This window comes from Sus scrofa, chromosome 9 (genome assembly GCF_000003025.6).
Source record: "Sus scrofa isolate TJ Tabasco breed Duroc chromosome 9, Sscrofa11.1, whole genome shotgun sequence".
NCBI lineage: Eukaryota > Metazoa > Chordata > Mammalia > Artiodactyla > Suidae > Sus > Sus scrofa.
The window spans coordinates 98028114-98054670 of NC_010451.4; the positions used below are offsets into that span (position 1 = coordinate 98028114).

At 34.1% G+C, this 26557-nt stretch overlaps 1 protein-coding gene across 21 annotated transcripts in view; it reads left to right on the top strand.

Moving 5' to 3' along the window:
• The window catches only part of CACNA2D1 (calcium voltage-gated channel auxiliary subunit alpha2delta 1), a 484869-nt gene that overhangs the window by 247057 nt on the left and 211255 nt on the right, over window positions 1–26557 (top strand). For all 21 annotated transcript variants that reach the window (XM_013979785.2, XM_005667683.3, XM_013979783.2 and 18 more), the window contains 1 exon segment: window positions 25976–26017. In XM_013979785.2, coding sequence (XP_013835239.1) covers window positions 25976–26017 — 42 coding nt within the window.

Sequence of the window (26557 nt, forward strand, 5' to 3'; positions counted from 1 at the left end):
TTGGGTGTGTATCCAAAAGCGGAATTGCTAGATTATATGGCAGTTCTTTTTTTTTGCTATTTCTTGGGCCACTCCCGCGGCATATGGAGGTTCCCAGGCTAGGGGTCCAATCGGAGCTGTAGCCACCAGCCTACGCCAGAGCCATAGCAACGCAGGATCCGAGCCACGTCTGCAACCTACACCACAGCTCACGGCAATGCCGGATCCTTAACCCACTGAGCAAGGCCAGGGCTCGAACCCGCAACCTCATGGTTCCCAGTCGGATTCGTTAACCACTGCGCCATGAGGGGAACTCCAATATGGCAGTTCTTTCTTTCTTTCTTTCTGAGAAAATTTCATACTGTTTTGTGTAGCGCTGTACCATTTTGGGTTCTCATCAGCAGTGTGCAGGGGTTCCAGTTTCTCCCTGTCCTCGCCAATGCTTGTTGGTTATCAAATGGATTAAAGACTTATAACCTGAAACTGTAGGACTCCTAGAACAAAACACAGAGGAACAGTTTCATGACATAGTTTTTGGCAATGATTTTTATGGATATGACACCAAAAGCATAGGCAACAAAACCAAAAATAAACAAATAGGACTACATAAAACTAAGAAGTTTCTGCATAGCAAAGGGAACAGTTGACAGAGTGGAAGGCAAGCTAATAATGGGAGAAAATATTTGCAAACAATAATTTATTTGATAAGTGGTTAATCTCCAAAATATATAAGGTAACCATACAACCCACTAACAAAAATTACAGCTCTGATGTATTTAATTACCAGACTCTGAAGCTAGTTCTCCTATTCCTTCTATCACAAAGTTCCTGAAGAAAACAGCTCATTCTCCTTTTATTTAATTCTTCTTTCAAGGAAGGCAGAAACACATTTCCTTAGTAATCCTTAGGGAGAATTATTTTTTACATTCTCATTTGTCAGTGTCCCTATGAACTCTTGTTTATGTTTTCCTACTTTTTTAGGCAATAGTAAGTCCATATGAAATACATGAAAACAAATTTTTGATAACTTTTCAACTTTTAACATGTATCATCATTGCTCCTGTGCAGCCTGGAAGACCTCTATTTTATATACATTCATATTTCCAAAAAGTTCTTTGAAATTAAATGAGATAGTAAATGGGAATACATTTAGCATTTTGGAAGGTCTTAAAAAATAATAATTTTAATAGAGAAGACACTATCTCCTTGTAGAGTTCTTTCTTTTGAGAAGTTGATATATTGCTTTTTAATGAATGTGTGGCTGGTTATACCTTCTTAAGAAGGAAAATATGCATTGCCTATCATAGGCACTTGGTGAATGCTTATTGAACTTATAAATCCATTTTATTTACATTCCATTTATGTATTAAATCTGCATTCATGACTACATTCAGAAGTGACACATACTTAGCATGAGAGAAACATTTACGTTTTTTGTTCTTATTGATGTTTGTCTTTATGTTTGTATGAAGTTATGGTTTAGTCACTATCTAAAACAGCTCTGGTAAACCTTTGTAGAATAAAAAACAGTTGTATCCAAAGAGATCTCTAGGGAGTACAGAGACTAATAAATATTTCTGTTTATTGTAGATCCTTCAGGACCAAGCCTTGGGGCAGTTACTCTATTCCCAGAGATAATTTTTTATCTTGAAAATAACATTGTGTTGGAATAATTTCAGTGTAATGGATTTACAGATATGTTAATGGCTCTGTTCATATTGCTATGGGAAAGGGAATGTTTTAGAAATTGATGAACTGGACTAGAGAGATTTTTTTCTTGAAGGATTGACACTACAGTGATGAAACACAGAGATTTAAAATAAAGAAGCAAAATGTAAGCAGTAGGCAATTAATGTAGATCAAACATCACATATCACTAGGATATGTGTTGACTTTGGGAGCCATCTAGGAGAAAGGACTGAGAGCTTAGTAACACTAATTTCAGTGGAGCGATATTCTGTGTCCAGTATACAGGAAAGTTGCTGAAACAAGGGTTTGGATAATGTTGAGAGTGTGCATATTGCAATCAAAAGCTTGGTTTAAAAAAACCAAGTCTTGGAGCTCCCGTCATGGCTCAGTGGTTAACAAATCCGACTAGGAACCATGAGGTTGCTGGTTCGATCCCTGGCCTTGCTCAGTGGGTTAAGGATCCGCTGTTGCTGTGAAGTGTGGTGTAGGTTGCAGTCGCGACTCGGATCCTGAGTTGCTGTGACTGTGTTATAGGCCAGCGGCTACAGCTCTGATTAGACCTTTAGCCTGGGAACCTCCATATGCCCTGGGAGCGGCCCTAGAAAGGCAAAAAGACAAAAATTTTAAAAAATTAAAAAACAAAGTCTTTAAGCAGACAGAAGACATTTTTGAGAGGTCTCTGATTTAAACTTATAGGTAAAAAGAAAGAGAAAATCTAGAGAGTATTCATCACAAGTTTCAAAAAGTATGTAACTGGACATTTTTGCTAGATTTGATTGCATATGAGAAAAACACTGTGGACATTTAGGGGAAACCAACTCCCCCATTTTTACGAAGTCACCTACTTCTTTAAAGTTGATGCCTTTTGTCATCTTCTAACCTTCCAAGCCAGTCTGTCATTAGATTTATTCCTCATGCTATCCTCTCTCTAATTAGTCAACTTTTTTTTTTCTTTTACTTTCTCATCAACATACAAACTGGCTTCCTTATTTTCTATCATTTAAATAAAATTTGTTATACCTTTTAACTTTGCTGCAGTTCTTTACTGTCTTCTGCAAAACTCAAAAAAAGATACAGACCTATACCAGCTCTTAATCTTCATTTTACCCAGTGGCCAGCCCACTCCAGTCTGACATGAGATTTCATCCTTGGTGATATTGTTCTTAGTAGTCACATATACCTCCAGGACATTCAATCTAGTGGGCATTTTCTCTTTATCTTTGTATTTAATTTTTTCATTTTAATGTACCACATCCTATTTCCCCTTCTTCAAATACAAGTTTTTTCTATGAGTTTCAAGAAAACCCATTTTCCTGGTTTTCCTGCTTTCTCACTGTTCATTCCTTCTCAGTCTCCATTTTAGTTCTTCTTTCTTTACTATAATATTGTCTAAATTTAGCCTTCTTGTCTTTAATGTCCACCCTGTCCTCTAGGATGCCTCATCCATTTTGTTGAATTTAAGTATTCCATGCAAATCTCTTTTTTGACCTCTGGACTCACTTATCGAACTACCCACTTGATGCTTCCGTTTAGTTTCTCACCTGAAAGGGACTAACATGCCCAGAGGAATTATTGTTTCCATTACTTCCTCTCTGCATATCCTGATCATCTGTTTATTTCCCCATCTCAAATGAGATCACCCCCACTCTTGGGTCATTTAGCTAAAATTAAGGATTTCTCCCTCTGCCTTCACCCCTCATATACTCCATGTGTAAATTCTGTCCGTTCCAACTCCAGATATATCATACAACCATTCATTTTTCTGCATATTTTACAACAACCATCTTTGGGTCAAACTAGTCACATCCCACAGGCAGAATAATCTTGAAATTATTAACCAAATTATGAATCATAGAGTCCACTCTGCTGTCCTAGGGATTCCACAAATTTGTTTTATAGAATTGTAATGGTCCAACATATACATAATTAAATAAGATTTTAGACTGTCAATTTGATAGCAGAGAATGATGAAGCTTTTTTTTAAAATCAATACACAGTTTTATAAGATAGTGGAAAGTGAAGTTTTGCTTATCCTTCGGACACAGACATTTGGGGACAAAATAAGATGAACAAGTTGTAAAAATTTTAAAGCAGTAAGTCATCCAAATAGCAAAACAGAGTAGTTTAAGTAACACAAACCTGAATTTAGAAAGCAACCTGCTATTATTCTGAAACCACCCATGAAAAATGTGTCTATATACCAGCAACAAAAATAAAATCCAGGCAGCTCAAGTGACAATTAGATTTTTTTTAGTAAGAGCAAAATGTTACTTTTAGACAAAATTAATGATAAAAATATGAAGTTTTATATGCATTCACTTGCAAAATAGCAGTTGCAAAATGCCTGCTTATGTTTTATTAGAAGACATGTTGTCTGAAAGAGAGGGTAATCAAGAGAGCTTGGGATTGCTGAATAGTATAGAAAATCGGTTGTCTTAGAATTATAGTATTATCCTATGGTATTTGTCTTTCTCTTTCTGACTTACTTCACTTGTTTATGAGAGTCTCTAGTTCCATACATGTTGCTGCAAATAGCATTATTTTATTCCTTTTTATGGCTGAGTAGTATTCCATTGTGTATATATACCACATCTTCCTAATCCATTCAACTGTTGATGGACATTTAGGTTGTTTCCATGTCTTGGCTGTTGTGAATAGTGCTGCAATGAACATGCAAGTATCTTTTTCAAGGGACGTTTTGTCCAGATATATGCCCAAGAGTGGGATTGCTGGGTCATATGATAGTTCTATGTATAGTTTTCTAAGGTATCTCCATACTGTTTTCCATAGTGGTTGTACTAACTTATATTCCAACCAACAGTGCAGGAAGTTCCCTTTTCTCCACACCCTCTCCAGCATTTGTTATTTGTGGCCTAATCTAATATGCGGCACAAGTGAACCTTTCCACAGAAAAGAAAATCTTGCACTTGGAGAATAGACTTGTGGTTACCCAGGGGGAGGAGGAAAGAGTGAGACAGACTGAGACTTGGGGTTAATAGATGCAGACTATTGCTTTTGGAATGGATAGGTAATGAGACCTTGCTGTGTAGCACTGGGAACTATATCTAGTTACTTATGATGAAGCATGATAATGTGAGAAAAAAGATTGTATGTATACTTGTATGCGTAGCTGGGTCACCATGCTGTACAGTATAAAATTGACAGAACACTGTAAACCAGCTATAATGAAAATAAAAAAAAAAAGAATTGTAGTATTGTGTCCCATGGTGTATAGTGTGTGTTAACTAAATTATTAGATTCCAAAATTTTTTAAATTCCAAAATTTTAAAATTATCGCATTTTAAAAATATGACAAAGAAAAGTAAATGCAAACCAGTGCAAAGATATAGAAAGCAGTATGTATATATATATATATGTGTGTGTGTGTGTGTGTGTGTGTATGTGTGTATATATATATATATATATACACACACTCTATTTAAAGAAATACCCCAGAGTCACCATTTGTACATGAGAAGTATTGATTCTCAGAGTATACTGTTCTTCTGACTCCATTCAATAGGGTGTTTTGCTGTCTATTATTAAGTCTAAAGTTATTTTTTGAGCTATGAAGGAAATAAACTATCATATTTAGAAGTGGCATACTTCTAAAATGCCACCCAAGTTACCAGAGAGAGTTTGGTTTATTTCCTATTGTTTGATTTTTAGCTAATTAGTCTCTAAGCCACATTTTCTTCAACAATTAAAAAGGGAATAATTTTGGTACTAATAACACAGAGTTATTTTGATACTAAATGAAAGTTATGCTTGGAAACCTTCACACGGGTTTTGGACAAGCAGAATCAAGCATTTAAAATAATTGAAGCTTTCTTACCAATCAAATTTACTTTCCTTTAAAAACTTGAGTTATATTCCTCCTCTTTGTTTTCAGGTGGACAACAACCTGCCATCATCAAACACCTTTCAGATATATATAATCAGTACATTTCATTGAGATCATTATGTTTGCAAAAGTGTTGTTTCCCTTTTGAAACATGTTTTTAAAGCTCTCCTCCAAGAGAAACAAAAACAAAACTGAAATATCAAATGAGAGAAATAAAGAATCAAAATGTCCACTTAGATAAATTATTCTTGCCTCTATACACATACCTATATACACACACAAATTTTATTTCAGCACAGATATTTTAAGCTCTTAATATATATATATATATATTCAAATCTTAATACCTTAGAGTTTACAACCTGTAAAGTCTAATAAATTTTACATCCCTATACTTTTATTTCCAAATCTTTTTTTTTTTTTTTTTTTTTTTTAGGGTCCCACCTGCAGCATATGGAGGTTCCCAGGCTATGGGTCCAATTGGAACTATAGCCACTGTCCTTCGCCACAGCCACAGCAATGTGTGTTCCGAGCCGTGTCTGCTCATGGCAACGCTGGATCTTTAACCCACTGAGTGAGGCAGAGGCCAGGCATTGAATCCGTGTCCTCATGGATGCTAGTCAGGTTCATTAACCACTGAGACACCATGGGAACTCTTATTTCCAAATCTTAAGTTTTTGTTATGTTTTTATGTTCTGAGCGTTGTGAGTTTTGAAAGAAAGAGCATTCTTTATACACAGGAGATGAATCTAAGTTGTAATAAATCTCAAATGTATGTTTGATGGTTGCTAAATTCCTTTTTGATCGTCTTTGTTCTAAGTGAAAATGACCAAATCATATATTCAGGCTGACTTAAGTCTATTTTTCTTACTAGAAGGGAAACGAAACTCCCTGAACAGAGAATATCGATGTTTCTGTTATTTAAATATCATCGATGTTAATCTTGAGGCTTCCCAGAAGAGTCTCTGGTTTCTACAGGCTTTTCTATGAAATTGTGATTCAGGAAAATACTGATTTGATAACTTGAAATTTAATCTCAAATGTCTTCTATTTTAGAGGCTTTTAATTCTAAATTTTGATGCATAATTAGTTAGCAGTTTATGGTAGCGAGGGGAAATGGTAGAAAACATGAATAATTTTAATCTGTAAATGTGTATTCACATTGTACGCCATTTTCATCAAATTCTTTTTTCTTATCTGAATGAAAACAGAATAAGCACCAAAGAAATGTTGTGGAACTTTAGAACGCTGGTTTCTCTAGTACTAGGAGCTTTGTATGGTTTCTTTGCTGTTGTTTCCTTTCTCAGTACTCCGAAATGTCAAGGGTATTTCATTGATGATTATGAATTGTCTTGAGTCATGGCATGTGACTCACAGAAAAATGCAGCAATGACAAGAAAAGCCAAGGTCTCTCTAAAACGCGCCGTTTGGCCATGTTGGATGCTTTGTGAATTTATAATGAAAATGGGCAATTGTACTATAATTCATAGCTCTGCCGAGTGCCAAGGCGTCATATCTTTCAACAGCTTTCAAATTCTTCAGGAGATTGTAAAATTCAAGGTTACTCTTGAGCAAATTGTATTCATCAACTACTTATCATTTCAAAGGATATAAACATCTATTGTGTGGTTTGACAGGAAGTCTGTTTACTCATGTTAATACTAGTCAGTTTGGTAATATAGAAACTATAGAATTTAAGCAACTTTCACAACAGATTATAACATTTTTACAGAGAAAAACATATTTTCATGAAAATGTAGTGATGCGTAGCAATGAATAGTTTGGTTATTTTACTTGAGATTGTGTACATGAATCTCATTTATTAGGAGAAAAACTAATTTGTTATTATATTAGAATCATAATACTTTCTAATTTATAGTTTTTAAGAGTTGCAGTTAAAGTAAAAAGATACTTTTTTTTTTTTTCTTAAAAAAGTAGCAATGAATTGCTTGGGATTATAGAGTGTTAGTTCACAACACAGAAAAATTGGGAGAACTGTTGTCTGAGTTACTTGCAGATTGATTTCCAAGTTTCTCCCTTGTTAAAAACAGATGTATGGCAGGAGTTTAATGGCTCTTGAGCTTCCCTGCAGCTTTATTTGTGGCAGGCAGCTTGGTTACAGTTTCCTGCTGGGATACCTGATACCAAAAGCAAATAGAAACCCAAAGTAAAGGGAAAGTAACAAAACAGGCAATTAAATAGGCATTATTGTATTGATTGTCACTAAATTTAAAAAGCAGGTTTATTGAATTAAAACAAAAGTGTGGACAATTAGGTTGTCTGCATAGTGTGCCATGAATTTTTTTTTTAACCATGCCAATATTTTGTATGCCATTTTGCTATGCATTTAATATTTTAAATGTTATGTATTAGCACTAAGTCATTACAGATGTTAAATTTTGTTTCTAAAGCTTTTTTTTTTTAAAGTAAATTGAAATGTTCTAAGAATTAGATGAGGGGGTAAATAAAATATAACTAATACAACAATGGTGACAGTATGTAAGCAAATGTACCAGACTGAATATATTTCTGTGAAAACATAGTAATGTTTCGCTTCTGTATTTCCGCTTCTCAACTTTTAGCTATCTATTTGGACAGCTCTTTAGTGAAATATGCAGTAATGAAGACAGTAATTTGTTACACCCTGTCTTCATGGTCATGGAATCTTATTTTTTTGTACCCTTTCACTCTTTGATTGTCATTTTCCTCTTTATGTGATCTTATTATCTTTGGCTTGCTGCAAATAAAGAGGGAGATTTAAAGAAATAACAGAGACCACTTTAGGGAAAATTCTAGCTTTGTTGAGCTGATTTCCTTTTGTGAATGGCAAAATATATATATATATATATATATATATATATATATATATATCAGTTCAAAAGCTCACCAGGAAGCTGAGACACTTAGTTAATCTCCAACAAAAGAGGCAGGAATACAAAATGGGGAAAAGACAGTCTTTTCATTAAGTGGTGCTGGGAAAACTAGACAGCCACATGTAAATCAATGAAACTGGAACACACCCTCACACCATGCACAAAAATAACTCAAGGAGTTCCCGTCGTGGTGCAGTGGTTAGCGAATCCGACTAGGAACCATGAGGTTGCAGGTTCGGTCCCTGCCCTTGCTCAGTGGGTTGACGATCCAGCGTTGCCGTGAGCTGTGGTGTAAGTTGCAGACGTGGCTCGGATCCCGCGTTGCTGTGGCTCTGGTGTAGGCCGGGGGCTGCAGCTCCGATTGGACCCCTAGCCTGGGAACCTCCATATGCTGCGGGTGTGGCCCAAAGAAATAGCAAAAAAAAAAAAAAAAAAAAAAAAAAAAAGGCAAAAATAACTCAAAATGGCTTAAAGACTTAAATGTAAGGCAAGACACCATCCATCTCTTGGAAGAGAACATAGGCAAAACATTCTTTGACATCAACCTTACAAATGTTTTCTTAGGTCAGTCTCCCAAGGCAACATAAATAAAAGCAAAAATAAACCAATGGGACCTCATCACACTGACAAGCTTTTGCACTGCAAAGGAAACCAATTAAAAAAAAAAAAAAGACAACTTACAGAATGGGAGAAAATAGTTTCAAATGATGCAACTGACAAGGGCTTAATCTCTAAAATATACAAACAATTTATGCAACTCAACAGCAAAAAAGCCAACAACCCAGTTGAAAAATGGGCAAAGGACCTGAATAGATATTTCTCCAAAGAAAATATACAGATGGCCAACAAGCACATGAAAAAAATGCTCAATATCACTGATAATTAGAGAAATGCAAATCAAAACTACTATGAGGTGCCCCCTTACACCAGTCAGAATGGTCGTTATTATTAAGTTGACAAATAACAAATGGTGGAGGGAGTGTGGAGAATAGGGTACCCTCCTACTCTGTTGGTGGGAATGTAAACTGGTACAACCACTATGGAAAAGAGTATGGAGGTACCTCAGAAAACTAAATATAGAACTACCATATGACCCAGCAGTCCCACTCATCGGCATATATCCGGACAAAACTTTCTTTGAAAAAGACACATGCACCCGTGTGTTCATTGCAGCACTATTCGTGATAGCCAAGACATGGAAACAACCCAAATGTCCATCAATAGATGATTGGATTAGTAAGATGTGGTATATATACACAGTGGAATACTACTCAGCCTTAAAAAGAACAAAATAATGCCATTTGCAGCAACATGTATGGAATTAGACTCATACTAAGTGAAGTAAGTCAGAAGGAGAAAGACAACTACCACATGATATCACTTATATCTAAAATCTAATATACGACACAAAGGAACCTTTCCACAGAAAAGAAACTCATGGACTTGGAGAACAGACTTGTGATTGCCAAGGGGGAGGGGGCGGGAGTGGGTTGGATCAGAAATTGGGGTTAATAGATACAAACTATTGCCTTTGTAATGAATAAGCAATGAGACCTTGCTGTATAGCACTGGGAACTATATCTAGTCACTTACAATGGAGCTTGATAATGTGAGAAAAATGAATGTTTATATGTATATGTGACTGGGTCACCCTTCTGTACAGTAGAAAACTGACAGAACACTGTAAACCAGCTATAATGGAAAAAAAAAATCATTTAAAAAGCTCTCAGGAGAGAATATTGTTATTTCAGAAACTGAGAGATTTAGGATTTGGTATTCCCCTACTAAAGATGCTTGTTATATTTATTAAACATTAACAACTTAAAAATAACTGGTAGAGGGATATGAAATTAGTGAAAAAAGGATGTTCATTTTCTCTAGAGGAAAATATGGAAACTTTGGTGTTAGATGGACCTAGATTCCAATTCTCTTCTGCTGCCAAGTAGCTTTAAGAAATTGGCTCACCTTCTTGAACCTTAGTTTCTTCATCTGTAGGCTATAGTAATATACATATCTTTAATATCTAAGATGAGCATTGTATGAGATAGTATAGGTTTTCATACTGAATTGGCATAACATTATTATCATCATTATTTTTTATACTCCGTGCAGCCAACGATAGCTCTACATAGACTAACTGGCATTTTTGAATCATATTTTGCACCTCCTTAAATTCAGTGCAAGTCTTTCCAAGGTTTATGTGAGTATACATATGTGTTGTATGTATTGTATTGTTCTTTTCCTTACTGGGGTGAGAAATGAGTGGTGATAATATTAGGTTCTCTGTTTTACTCTACACATACAAAACTCACACATTTCTTAAAATGTTTCATGTAAAGTTTTATGCTGGCAAATACAAAAAAAAGTCTTGAAGAAATTCTAGATCATTGTGTGTACAAATGTATATTACTTTTTATATATGGAAGTATATGGAAACATTGAAGGAAGGAGGGAGACAGAAAGAGAGTGATTAACTATTTAATGTATCTTTTTGTGTTTGCTCAGAAAATACCTTTGAAGGCCTATGCCCATTATATTTTTCAGTGTCTGCCAGGTTTTCGTTGTAGGAAGGAGAACCTCATGGCTCGGGAAAAAATTTCATTTATCCTTTCTATCAGACAAGGAGAATGATGCTATTTCTTTCTTCCAGTCTGTCAAAAAGTTCATGGCTAAATTTAATGCTTAATTACAGGATTATGGGTTTTATAACAGTTATCCTTTTCTCCCAAGTTTTTAATAATTATTATTGCTGAATTATTTATTTTAACTGGCCTTTTGAATAGTTGTTTTATAGTCTGCTCTTAGCATGGATTTATATGTCTTATAACAATTTTGGTTGGATAGAGGAATTCAGAAAAATCTCTATCAGAGCAATTCAAATATAACTTTTTTGATATCCCAATACAAATTCCTGTTGTAAATCAATGACTGGTTAATTAAATATCTATAAATGGTTGTACAAATATAAATGAAAGTTATGGTTATAAGTTTAATAACATTGGAATTTGTGGTGGTGGATTGCCACAAAGAAATTTATATTATGCATGTAGACATCCAATGGTCTCCTATACTCTTTTACATAATCTGTCATCTTTATAATATATATTATATAATATATAATCTGCCATATAGTCACGAGTCATTTAAATGAAGATTGAAGAAAAATGATAAAATGAGCAACTTTAGTAATGTGATTGAGCACGTGTTTTATCCTTACGGAAACTAGAGTTTATCTTCAATGACTAAATTGTAGGAAGTAAAATCTTAAATTGATAATGTAGATAATGTATTTAATTAATTCTGTACAGTTCATTACTTGGTTCCTTTCAACTTTGTTTTGCTTATACATAACTAGTTTTGCCATTAGTTTAGAAATTATAAGTGTCCAGAATTTTTTTTTTTTTTTTTGTCTTTTTGCCATTTCTTGGGCTGCTCCCATGGCATATGGAGGTTCCCAGGCTAGGGGTCGAATCGCAGCTGTAGCCACTGGCCTACACCACAGCTCACAGCAACGCTGGATCCTTAACCCGCTGAGCAAGGCCAGGGATCGAACCCACAACTTCATGGTTCCTAGTCGGATTCGTTAACCACTGAGCCACAACAGGAACTCCAAAGTGTCCAGAATTCTTATGGCAGATGGTCCTGAGTCCTTTTCATGAATGCCTGATCTCAGCAAATGACTCAACAAATGATCTCAACAAATGACTGATAGTAATAGGATGAATATTACTTTCCCGTCACTTAAAACACTTCGTTTGCAGGTTCTACCAAGGTATCAGCCTTTTGTGTACTTTTGGTATCAGTTAAGTCTTCTGTTTGGCGAAGTTATACCACTTGACCTGGTGAGGGCATTTAGAAGGATCAAATAAACTTTAGTCAGATTGTAGCTTTGTAACTGCCTGGCTAGTCAGATCATGGATATCAACTTAGGTTGTCTGTGAGATTGCAGATATGACAGCCATCTCTCTCAAACCATCAGAAATTAACAAACTGCTACTAAATTACCAGTGCACCCATTTTGATGATGCCTTAGTTTATTTCAAGAGTAGAATTAAAGGAACAATGCCAGATAATTATATATGTAAAACTGAGAAAATCAGTGAAGCATATAAGACACTTGATTAAGGATTTATGCCACCTTTGCAAAACAAATATCCCTTGGCCTTTTTGGGTAAAGTTTTCTAAAGGCTGGAGCAATTGGTAATTTGGAGGTCCCTCCTACGATCATTGTTCTGAATTTCATTTCAAAGCTAGTGTTCAAATATACAGCATCTTTCTCCCATCCAAAAAATTCCTGTAACAATATTTAATTTTGAAATTGTTAGTGATAATATAAATTATACTTAAGTGGTACAATAGTATCTTACAAATTAGTGTTGTCAGACTTAGCACATAAAAATACAGCATGCTCAATTACATTTGAATTTCAGATAAACAACATATATATCTTTTGTATAAGTTTGGAACACGCTTTTACTCAAAAAATTTTATTATCTGAAATTCAAATTTGATTTCTATTTATTTTTTGAATACTGTGCTTTAAATGCTAACATTAAAATTTTACATAAAAATTCTTGGTTCAAGCTTTCCTAAACTTTACTGTTTATTATTTCTCTTTTTACTTGTGCCATCTCTGAGTAATTTCTTAAGAATACTAGTCCAGTTGTATAACTAACTTTTGTATGATTTATTTGATGGTGAATAGTAGGACATTATTTATGTTAATATTTATCAGCTTAAATATTTTTAGATTTATTTGTACTCTGTTGATAGATAGTTTGAAAATTTTACCTTGAAAATGTAAAGTATAGAGGATAATTTCACTTGATCTGCTTTCAGTTTCCTTGTTTCTCTTGGGTGTTTCTAGAAGAGGCTGTTTTTAACCAAACAAATAAATCATGAAAGTGGCCAAAGTAGATAATAGGTTGGAGGAAACAACACAGCCTTCTAATTTTTTAAGGAGGAAATTGTATCTGTAAAGGTTAATTGGCTGCTAATATATTCCATTCCTACTTCTCACCTGGATACTGGCTTTGAAATTTCTTTATTCTTTAAATGTAAAATATTTTTCATACTGAGTTTCTAATGCACTAGGAGAGAAGTCATTCTGATCAAAAGATGAGTATGTCAGTGTGTTCCTTTGTTCATTGACACATCTGGAAGCATGTTTAAGATGTAGACAACTCTATAATTGGCTTGGCTTTTCTGCAAGATTTTTAATCTGCACTGAAGTGGTGGTAGCCTCTTAAGATTAAAATAAGTTCATTTAGCTAAGTCTTTTTAGCTGTTCAGTCTTTTACCTTGGTTTCTTTTTCAAAAACTCCATAAATTTTATTATTTGTACTTAACTAAGATGAATGACTTTCCTAGTTTTAGGAAATTTTTATTTGATATTTCAACTTTCCCTTATTCTATTTGTGTAATTACACCACTGAAACAAATATATTTTGAGTACTTAAGAACTGGCCTTGATTATAATTGTTTCAAATAGTCTTAAAATAATTTGAGTACTAGAAAAATAATACTGTTTATGCATTTATATATATTATTAAATTTTCAAAGTTCTTTCAGATAAATTATAACATGAAGTTATCATTGGAACTCTTTGAAGTTGGAGTTTTTTGCCTAGCTGATAAATGAGAAGACAAATCAACTTTAGATAGATTAATTTGTTTGCTGCCACAGGCTAAGAATTGGGCCCAAGAATAGGATTCAGTTTTTAACTTGTCATGCAGTGCATTTGTATTATGTCATGCTTCCTTTGCTTGGTACAACTTTTGTGTGTAATACTTTGAAAAACATAAAGGTCTTCATTTAAGAGTCTCAAGAAGAAAGATTTTGTTTTCTAAAGAAATTCACATTATGAAAATTAAAATAAATAATTTATAAAAGTGTGTCTGAGGAATGAAGCATGGTCCCCAAAATTCCGTCTCCCTCTCCTGCCTTTTAAAAATTTTGGACAAGTGAGATGCAGTATTTAACTCAGCTAGAACTAGGACTGTTTCATATTACTTGAGAATCTTTTGGATTGTGGCTTTCATAAATTAACACTTTAATAATTATGCATGCTTTAATTAGAGACAAGTTATATCTGAGTCAGTGAACAGTTCAAATTTAAAAAGCTCTTTGAAATATGACTTAATTAAATACAATTACTAAAACTAGGGTAATGAAGTATAGGCTACCATGAGTTTTTTTGTTTGTTTCCAAAGCAATTATTATTACAGATGAATGGAATGCTTCTAAAATGTCAGAAATTATTCCATTGATTTCCTTTGCATTTGCCTTCCTTTCTACGTACAGTTTGCAAGATAATTTTCGCAGAGAGGTAGTTCGCATTTAAACTGTCATCTATCCCCTAGAAAGAAAACACTGATTTCTACTCCAGTTAAATACAAATGAATGGCATTCCATTTTATTAATGAAAGGTGGCAGAGGTTGATCTAGAGCAGTTCGTTTCTGCCATAATGGAGAGTGCCGCACTGTGTGTGGGAAGAGGAAAGGGGTTGAGTTAAATTGGTTTGAGGATGTTTCTATCTCAACACATCCATCCTCAGAAACACAGCTACTACTTTTCAGAGAAGAATGAATGCACTTTGACTTGACCTTTCAAGACATAAAGAAAAATAATGATGTAGAAATTTTTCTTAAACTTTTACACAGAAACATGTCAGAGACACTTCCAGTAGGGGAAAAAAAAGTACAAGCAGCTTTGCCTTTGTTTTTCAGAATTGAAAGACGTCTCTTTGAGTTCTGTTGGGTATTCACAAAAGAAGCAGACCTATCAAAGATTCACTGAGAAAAATAGGCAACAGCTAGTAGGTGTTAGGTGATCTAAGGGAAAACAGTTAATTAGTGGAAACATCAAAATGTGTAGGTAAGAAGGATTCTAGAGGCCATTGTTGTCAAATGACTCATTGTTTCACAGACAAGAATCAAAGCCTGAGGAAGTCATCCTGCTAACTAGTTGGTGCTTAAAGTCACTTGTTGAGTTAGCCAGGTGCTCAGTAAATATTTCTAAAATGCTCACTCTGTGACTAAGGTAGATGTTGGCTTCTTGCCCACACCTGCTCAGTGCACATACACAGTCATGTAATTTCCCACTCTTAGCACCTGCAGATCTTTGATTGAGGGCTTTCTATGGTGGCAGAAATTTGCAGAATTGAACACCTTCAACCAATGAAGACTTGTGTGGGTGAATACTACCCTAGTCTTGTCACTCTTTGGATGTAACAATGTTGAGCCATATTCTAGTTTCCCAGGGGTTCCTGGAGGAACCTGTTTGCCCATCTGCATTTTAGCACACCTCGTGTTGAATTTCTTCACCTCCACATCTCATTTCTCTACTCTCCTATTGGTATTTCCTGGGTCACCTCCCCAGTAAATCCTACTCTCAGGGTCTACTTCTGGGGAACCAAACCTAAGGCAGTGTTAGAAACCTCTCCTTAAAGACCTCATCTTAAGAGGACAGAAACCATTAAGCAAGTCATACAACAACCTGGTGGGGAGGTTCAGTAGTTTCACAACTTTGTTCAGTGGTCATTGGCACATAACTGAGATGGGCGTCAGGCCACAGATTGAGTTCTAAGATGCTGGAGACTGTATTTCACCTCAAGGGGCTCAGACATGTCAACTGAATACGATGTGTAAAAGTAAGGCATGAGGAAGGGGTTTAAGCTGATTTTTGGATCAGGCTTTCTCTCATTAATTCCATGCAACAAAGCAGTAAGGTAGCTACTGTTCTCCCTGATTTATGGAGGAGGAAAATATCAGAATGTACTGCAAAAGGTATTAGCAGAGATACTTAACTTTGACTTGAAGTGGGAAAGCTGAGGAAGTTTTCCACAATAAAGAAGAAAGCTTCCTGCATGTATTTTAGGTGTGCAAAAAATTTATTCCAGAGCCTCAAATAGGAAGGGTGGCACATTCCATTCTGCTCTAGAGTTTCTCCCAAATACATCCTCTATCGTGTTTTCTACCTAGAAGAGGAGCCAGCTCATATATATTTCACTCTTAGCTCTCTCCTTTAGCTTTTCTTTGCTCAACCAAAAAACTGAGGAATTCTCAACAATCCTTTTCCTAAGGGGAAGGGACATCCTTTCTTCCATATCCTGAGTTCCTTCTAACTATGCCTCATTGTTTAGACTTCCTGATTTTGTCTTTCTATATAAAGTTATCCATTTTTGAAGTTTATAAATCTCCCAGTTTAACAAACTGCCTGGCTTTTAAGAATATTGCCTCATAGATAACTTAAACCAAATACAGTATCCAGGCTAAATAGTGATATATTTTTATTAGCCAAAATTTTCACCATATGGAAGTAGTGGGGAGTTGGGATGGTGTGAGAGAGTGGTAAGAAATCCAATCAGCAATGTAATACTGTAATACAAGTTTAGACTTTTATCAATTTATTATTTTCAAGAAGATATCTCCTATTTTATACCCAAGGAATTTTGTAAAGTTTAAATGATATAATAAATGGAATTTCTATCCCATAATGGACACATAATAAATAATCTCTTCTTCTCCTCTTTCTGCCTTATCCTACATAGCCCCTCAAATCAATGGAAGGTAAAGTAAATAGATTTAGTGATTACCAAATTAATGCTCTTCCAATGTCTTATTTTATCCAAATTATTTTATACTCAATAATTCATTGGTCATAGTGTAAGTCTGTATATTTTGCTTTAGTATGATAATTTTCTGAAGTTGATAATGATTAATTTGGAAAGGCAGTGCCAATATTACCTTTGGAAAAATTAACACAACTCTGTTGCTAGGACATCATACATTGTTATGGTCAAGTGCTATTAACTTTGATCAAGAGTCAAGGAAATCGATGATTTGTATAAATCAGTACGAAGAAGCATATAAAATGTAGTATTTTGGTGGATTAATTTTTAATGTTTTGGTGGATTTTTAGTTGATTTTACTCCAAACTTCAGTGGAATCACAGAGTAAAGGATATTAAAGCAAGGTCCTCAGCATTATAAGTGTGTTTTTGTCCAGTTCTGGACTGAGTTTCCTGGGAGACTTGGTGGAAAAAAAAAATAACATGTTTATCTTCTTATATCCCACTTTGGCTTTTACTCTAAAGTGTAAATAATAAATTTATCAATATCTTTTGGAACACTAAAAAAAAGCTTCCAGAAGATTCTTATTAAAGTTTATCAGATGAAGAAATAAATTGCTGTAGCTATTAATGTTTAATAGGAATTGATTTCCTCTGAAGTTCACGAACATGAAACTTTGAAATTATAGTCCACTTGGAATTCTTTCTTGATTTCTTATGAGTGAAAGTGTGTGTTTTAACTTACTTGAAGCTTTTTAAAAACTATATGCTTTTTCTCTACTCTAATGCATTTTGTGTGTGTGTGTGCGTGCATGTGTGTGCTCTTGGCATGCATGTATATATATGTGTGTTATTTTTACTGTAGACTTTCAAATAGTTTCTTATAAATTTGAGTCATTTATATATTTATCCATTCAATGGTAGTTCATTCATTTGAGATACTAGTATTGAATATAGACATAAAAGAAAAGTGTCTCCACTCAAAATAATTTTATTTTATTGCCTTTTTAAAAATTACTCTTTTTATAGAAGTAATGAACATTTCATTTGGTGATTATTACAAATATTTCTTTGATCTATGATGACACTTCCAATTGTTTCACCATCCTCATAATATGTATAACTTGGAGCTGGAGTATTTGAAGTATATTTGTAATTAGGGCATTGAACACAGTAAGGACAACGTGGTTTATTTTCTTTTGCTTCTTAGATGGCTCTGCTTATTGACTAGTTAAATGTTGAGCCAGGTATTAAGTAATTCTTTAGTTTACAAGCACCAAAATGGCAACAGTAAAAACAAAAACTGTATGACCAGTATATAGTGGCAATTACCTGATGAATAATTATAAAATGGTATTTGATGAAATTAATAGAAGCTTTTTTTAAAAGGTCAAAATAAATTTCCAGTCTTTTCTTCTTCCAGTAAGCTAAAGAAATGAGTATTCAATTAAATTCACTTTTTCAAACAAATGAGAAGGCAGAATTAAAAGAACAAATAAGACAAATGAATGTGTATCAGAGATTACTAGACATTCTCTTTATTATTAGGTGAATGTTGAATATATAAGGAATTCACTGTCTCCAAGAAGTAGATCATCAATACATGGGAGGAGTAAGTACTTGATAGGGATAAGAACACTTCTGTGAATCTGCTTTTGAATCTGTAGAATCAAGATTGATAATATCTTACTGGTTTAGTTTTAATAATCGGGTTCTCAAAAAAGCATATGTATTTAGGTTTGTAGCATAGGGCTTGGCATATTTTCAAAACTCAATATGTATTTATTTCTCTGAGAGCTCAGAGAAGGAATAGATTACCTTTTTATTTTCCATTATAATCACTGATCATTGAATGATACCTTAGCAGTAGTATAATACTTTCATATTCTTTGATAGAAACTGTGATATTCCAGCATATAACCAAAATTTATATAGTCATTTGATGTATTATGCAACCAATTTCTAAAGGCTAGTGAGCTGTAAAGTAATTGATAGAAATGGTAATTACCTGTTGATATATTACTCATAAAGTCAAAACTTGAAGATATTTTTGACCTTTAGTATATTAGAGAAGCTTAGAAAAATATTAAAATGGTTTTTCTTTATACATGAACTAAGAACAGTTTCCCAAAGATCTTAAGAGTTTCTGAATTTAAAGAAAAAATTGCCAAAGCAAATCCACATTTACTATAGTTGTAAAACATAGAACCTTAGGCTTATTCTATGTGAGGACTACTTGTGTAATTTTCACCAACAAGATTCCACAGATTGGATGTTAGGATGTACAATCAAATTTTGAATTTAGTATAGTGTTTTTCCTAGGCAGGAGTGGATGGGAATTACTGCATAAGGGAGATGTGTGTTGGAAAGTGCTTAAAATCACAGTGAAGTCTGGAGCATAGCAACGCATTTAATGGACAGGTTGCAAATAGAACCAACATTTAATTACCATTTGTACTAGACTTTCTTATAAATGATCACATTTAATTTATCAGATTAAAAATAGCAATAGCAGCTAGTAATACCATTTCTTCTCCACTCTGCTATCTGGACTCTTTGAAGAAAGGATTTTACACGAATTAAACAGACTCACAGGATACTAACTGATCTAAGAAAATAAACATATTTTCCTATAATTCATATGTAAATATCAGACAAAGCTAAAACATAAACTCTATGGATATTCCTGATTTTTCTTTTTCAATATATAAAATGATAGTTGATAACATATAGGGGGCACATAAGGCACTGTGCTCATCACGTTACATCAATTATCTTCTTTGCTGTCTCTTGTCTCATAATAATGAATGTAGATTTACTACACGCCTTCAGTCCAATAATCTAACAGTGATCTCTTAATGGACCTGTGCCCATCTTTATTTTCCCTTTTTATGTTCATAAATAACATTTTCATGCATTCCAAATCCTAAACAGATATAATGACCAAAAAAAAAAAAAAATTACCTTTCTCAAGAACCAGTGTCTTTACTGCTTCAGCTCTTTTAGCTGTCTTTGGAAACATTCACTTAAATCCATACTCCCACCCGAACACAAAGATGGGTGTACTACACAACCCTCCGCTGCCCCACACACTTTGCTAAGTTGTTTTATTCATACACTGTTACTGTTACTGGTTACCTCATCTCATATACCATTGTTGACTTGGGCATAAGCCATAGCAATGTGCGTATGATTACCAGGCCAAATTTTTACAAAGATGTATTAATCAAAAAATTCGAATTTCAGATGATTCGAGCTAAACAGTGTGGATATTGGTTGGTAAGAATCATTAACACAATGTCACTTATAATAAAGAGTATCCTTAGTGTTCATTCTATTGACTTTATGTTTGGAAATAACAAATGACAAAATGACAGTAAGGATTAGAATTTTTTTTAAGTGTCTTCAGCAGACAATAGAGTTGCCCAAAATTTGTCAGGCTGTATGGAACATATACAGAGTCAAGTGGATAACCAAGAAAAAAGAATTAGTAAATTGTACGGGAAGTTAATATATATTGGAGTTCTGAATGTGTCATAAATTTCAGATGTTGGCTATAAAATCCTAATTTTCATTTGTAATGATTAAATCTTATCCTTGGCAACATCTTTGTCCCATGTTGAAGCTTAGTACTTATGCTTCAGTTTTTCATATAAACTATTCATCAGAGGCTGTGCTTGATAGGAAGTGACATGCAAGGGACTGTCACTCACAATATACATTTCTAAGATGGAATGGTCTATTTTGTCCAGATTTAATTTTTGACTCTCAGTAGAAACTGGAAAACTAAGGTCATTTTTCTCTCAACTTGATAGTGGATGTTTTAAATTTCAGTAAATAGCAGTATTATATTAGCCTGAACCATTTGGGTAAATTTGTTTCAAGGAGATAATAAATAACTAAACTACTTGGTTATAAGTCAGAAATGAAACAATTTGTTCTTGTCATCTGGTGGTGCTTAAGTTATGAAAAATAGTCCTCTAAAGGTTTAACTAATCTGTGAATCTAGTTTGAGGCTGTCGTTGGCTTTTTTCCTATCATACTGCACATAATGCACTGAAATCCACTGAAAACCTCTATATTTGGGTGTGAAATACCTTTCGAGATGATGTTGTTTAGTAATTTGCATGAAAATGTTTAGCCAGAAGGATGCTAGGGAAACAAGATGACTCAATTCTGTCATTTATGCCATAGTTTTATTAGTTTATATACCACAGTTTTAAGTCTTAAATGATACTGATATAACTGATGTGTACTTTCTAGAAAAGAGACTGAGGGAATTTTGAGTTTGAGGAAGAAACACACACACACACACACACACACACACACACACACACACTCACTCTGTCTTGTAAATACACATGCTTGAATTGATCAACAGAGGAGGAGTGTCTCAAATAACTAAAATTCTTAACTCTCACCTATTTTGAAACCTGAGGAAGTTTTGGTTTCTATGATCATACCATCCAAGGATAATAAGAAATATTCTTCAGCTGGAGCAGATTGGAGCAGCTGTACCAGCTGCCTCCACGTCTTGTTACATGAGAATCAGGAGAACCACCACTTGCCTCTTAGGGCATGGTGTAGATAGTCCTTACCTTTGTTTTTCCAACACTTAACACCACGTGAGGTCGCCAGAGTGTTGTTAAATAGTGGGGTGTGACTCCCTCTGTTGGTCGTGAGACCCCAGAATCTCCCTGTATCAAGTGTAGGTGGAATGGAGGGTAGAATAAAGGGAGAAGAAATTTAGCTTACAATCTTGCCTCTTCTCCTCTAATTCTGGTCCCTCAGGCCATTTCTCTGTTCTTATACAATTTCCTCCCCTAATAATCTTTTAGTGCAGAGTTCATTTTTACCAATATTCATTCCTATAAAAATATCAGTACCTAAAAAAACTGGGCTGATTGAATGTAAATTGTCCTTTATTCCTGAGAACTGTCCTTTAACTCAATGCACTTAGATTGTTTCTGAATATATTTCAGTGATTCAGTGATTTGAGTGATTTGACTTCAGACTGATTTAGTTTATCAAAGCTGTACACATATGAATATATACTTTATATTACAGAGCTAATATGTATTTTTATAAAGCAGAGGAGATAGCTATAAATGAATATGATGTGAAAGAGAATTATGACCCCCCCAAGTTACGACTTTTCTCAAGCTTACATTTAAAATTATTTCTGAACCAGATGAATCTGAAACTATATAAACAAAAGCCACAGTAAAGGAAATCACTTTTCCATAAGAAAGTATAATGAACTGAGACCAAAAAATATTTCTATATAATTACATAAATTAAATGTCCTATGAATGTTTGCCATTTGTTTTAGTGTCATACTGCCATATAGGTGGACTGCACTGACATATTAAATGCATAGTTAGAGTTGCCCCAATTCTGATGCCCTACAGAGCTTTATTTTTACTGAATTTCATCAATTTGGCTCTTCAGGTAGATAAAATAAGGTAATAATGAAATGTGTGTGTGCTGTCAGTGCAAAGTTTGAGGTTTGAGAAAGAAAAGTGTATTTATGAAATAAGAGGTTAAAAAAAGCTTTTGAGTTACAAGTAATTTCATATCTACTGTACAAGAAGAAATTTTAAGACAGTGCATATAATTAGTTGTGCATTCCACCAAGGCCTGTGTTCTCTTACTGAGGCATGACCACCTGTCTAAGCACATGTGTTTGATTAAGTGCCTCCTAGTTATGTTGTTTTTCTGTTTAAAAAAGACATACCTTTGTTTTCTTTTGCATTTATATTTTGACCATGTAAGAAGTGGACATTATGAAAAGAAAGTGTTTCTTTTTTTTTTTTTTTTTTGTCTGTTGTTGTTGCTATTTCTTGGGCCGCTCCCGTGGCATATGGAGGTTCCCAGGCTAGGGGTTGAATCGGAGCTGTAGCCACCGGCCTACGCCAGAGCCACAGCAACGCGGGATCCAAGCCGCGTCTGCGACCTACACCACAGCTCACGGCAACGCCGGATCGTTAACCCACTGAGCAAGGGCAGGGACCGAACCCGCAACCTCATGGTTCCTAGTCGGATTCGTTAACCACTGCGCCACCACGGGAACTCCAAGAAAGTGTTTCTTAAAACTAGAAATATAAAATACCTAGTTATGAGAAGTACCAATTTTGGTGAGTAGTATTATTTTGTGACTGGAATATTTTCACTTTGCTTTAAAAAAAAAGGCTAGGTTTTGGAATTCTATGTATTCCAAAGTCCAGGAAATTTTGCGTAAAGGCATAAAAATTAAATAAAATTAGCATTACTCATTTTCAGAAACAGTTTTAGAAGCACTATAGAGCTGCCAAAAGAAGAGGAGAATGAGGGTTTTAGATACAATATAATACAGTAAGGATAAATGTTTGGAAATTCTCAAACTTAAATTTCTTCCATTTTAAATTATATTTTAACTTCAAGCACAGTTTATCTTAACAGAATCACAATACTTAAAACTAGCATTTCTTTTTTTAATTTTCATTTTTTATTTTCTAGGGCTGTAGCCGCAGCATATGAAGGTTCCCAGACTAGGTGTTCCCACAGCCACAGCAAGGCAGGATCCAAGGCGAGTCTGCAACCTACACCACAGCTCACGGCAGCACCAGGTCCTTAACCCACTGAGTGAGGCCAGGGATTGAATCCGCCATCTTGTGGTTCCTAGTCAGGTCTGTTTCCACTGCGCCAGGTTGGGAACTCCAAAACTAGCATTTCTTTATCATCCTTTACCCTCTTTTGACACTCTATAAATATACTTCATCTTAGATTTAATAAATAAATTTTCTTTATTTGTTAATCTGACTATGTGTCACACACGATCAGTTTAGTCCATTAGCTCTAGCACTGTGGGCCAAGTGTGATCCTAGACAAATGGGGTATTTTATATAATTATTTGATGTGTTATTTTACCAAGAGAATGGGGTAGGTAGGTTTAACTTACTTTGTGTCTCTCTTGGCACAGCAGCATAGACAAATAGGTACTGAATGAATGTTGAAATGCTGAAGTACTTGAAATTTAATGCAATTTTACCTTGTTTTCCACACATTTCCATTTTGTAAGTATAAGCAATCCGCTGGCAGATATAATATCTAAAATGAAAGTTATCTTATTCAGTGCTTTAACTTTGGATGGAATCCACATTCTGAATTAAACATTGTCTCCTAGGTATAAATTACAGGGTTCTATGAGGGATCAATAAACTAGTAATTGGATTTGAGTTTCAGGGGATTTGAGAAGATTCTCTTGCTTTGTTTATGTAATAAGTTCTGATTTTGTATTTTAACTCTTACAAAACTAATGCTATAAGAAATGTTTTAGGAATTAGAACTTTTATGTATGTGAAAATTCTCTAGCTACTTAGTTCTTTTTAAAAAATCAATCAAATGATAATTTTAAAAGTTTTAAGGAGTCAAAATGAAATAAACTGAAACTCCTGGGTTTGATTCAGTATTACAAATCATATTTATCTATATAGTTTTTAGTTTTAGTTATTTGGTCTTCAGAGAGACATATTTTACTGATCTTCATTATCATGATATGTTTCTCAAATCAAAAAAGGGAGGCAGAATCTGTGACAAAAAAAAATGGAAACAAAATAAGATCTCTTTTTCTCTTGGAGACTTGTAATGTACATTCATACACTGAGGCTGAGTGAATTCCTGCCGAAACACAATTTAACTTTATTGTTTATTATAAAATCATGACCATAGAATACTTTTGTTTGTGTAACATTGATTATATTTTCAAGAACTAGTTATCTTCTTTGGAACATAATTTAGTCTATTTTTCCCAAGTAATTTTTTAAAAAAAATTTGTTTCCTTTTAATAAAATTTTAGAGTGTCCATGTCTATAAGTGTTTGAGACACAGAAAAATGCACTTTTATGTAGTGCTTAAGTTCCTACTAAAGACTTACAGAAGATGGATAGTATGTATCTTGTATCCCTCCCTCAGGAGGGGAGGAAAGAAAAAAGAAATCATTGTATGTGTATTATTTTTATATTGCCTAGAACCAGATTCATAAACAGAATAGGAATTTAAAATTCCTTGATAATTGTTTAATCCATTCTTTCCATTTTTCCCTTTGTAACACAATTTAGGTCTAGAATTTAATTTATGTCATCCTTCAGCAACATTGCTGCCTAGCAGAAATGTCCACATTCATTTACACTTGAAAAGTCAACACTCATTTGCTGCTTTGGTATAATGAGAAAACATTAGTTTGTTGAGTTGTCTTATATTTTTTGCTATCTAAATTCACAGATACTGTTAATTCCTTATCTTAATCGCACGAAGAAATGCCTGTCAGTATTGCGCAGATATACCTCTCTTCAAGAATAGTTTCAGGAAGTTCCATTTTTTAATAATGATTTTTATTTTTTCCTTTATAGCTGATTTAGTGTTCTGTCAGTTTTCTGCTCAGCGAGGTGACCCAGTCACACGTTTTGGCACAGTGGGTTAAGATCTGGTATTTCCACATCTGTGGCATAGGTTGCAACTATGGCATAAGTTCAATCCCTGGCCCAGGAAATTCCACATGCCACAATAAATGAATAAGTAAATTAATTAATTAAAAGCAGATTTAAACAAAAAGAATAATTTCAACACTCTATATAAAAATTTTTAAAAGTGACTTGTTTCACCAAAGTCTTAACAACCCACTTACACACTTTTCTTGAATTATCCTATTTGTCATTTCTTGTTTTAAGGGTGTGTGTGTGTATAACTTATTTGAATTAAATTTAAAAATTTTTTTCTTGACAAATTTTATCAGACCTATACTGAGATATTTTTCCTCAATGCAAGATGTACTTTTCTAATATGACTGACATAATGTTTTAATATGTTGCTAGAAAATATTGCCTAATCTTTATGGATCTTTGTGGGATATATTTTAAAAGGAATACTATGAGAGGTTTATTATTTAAAATATGAATAAAATATATTCACTGTTTGATCCAGTATGTTTTCATGCTTTTACTCAAATCAGTAAAGTGTTCTTCTTTTCTTTTTTTATAGAGCAATGAAGTTGTCTACTACAATGCAAAGGATGATCTCGATGTAAGTATTTTAAGTTTTACATTAATTCCAGGGTAAACTTAGTAGTTATGCTAGGGTGATTGGTGTTAAAGACCAGCTGACCTAGTAGGTTTAATTGGATTCATGCTCCAGTCCAGCCTTAAAATTGTAGTCAAGGGCATTAAAACTTACTTAAATTCACACTGTTCTTTGTCATTTAATACATGCTACAGTTGACTTGGTGATCCGTACATTTGATTTTAATTCTGCATATTCTTGAAAGCCTGCTAACATTGTCAGGTTTGCTGGAGTTGGACTATTTCATGTAAATTTTTTGCAAAATTGTGAAGAACAATAAGATAATACATTTTACATTTCACTAAAACTTTATATTGGGGAAGTTCAGAGTGCTTTAGTTAGCTTAATACTATTGCTGTGTGAAGCCATAGGTATTAAATAAGAATGAACCATGTTTTATGATTAGGATATTGGTTTGGCTTTTAGAGAGAGACTTAAAGTGCTAAGACATGACAAAAGGTTATTCCTCTCTGATGTCATGTTCTGTGCACAAGGCCTAATATA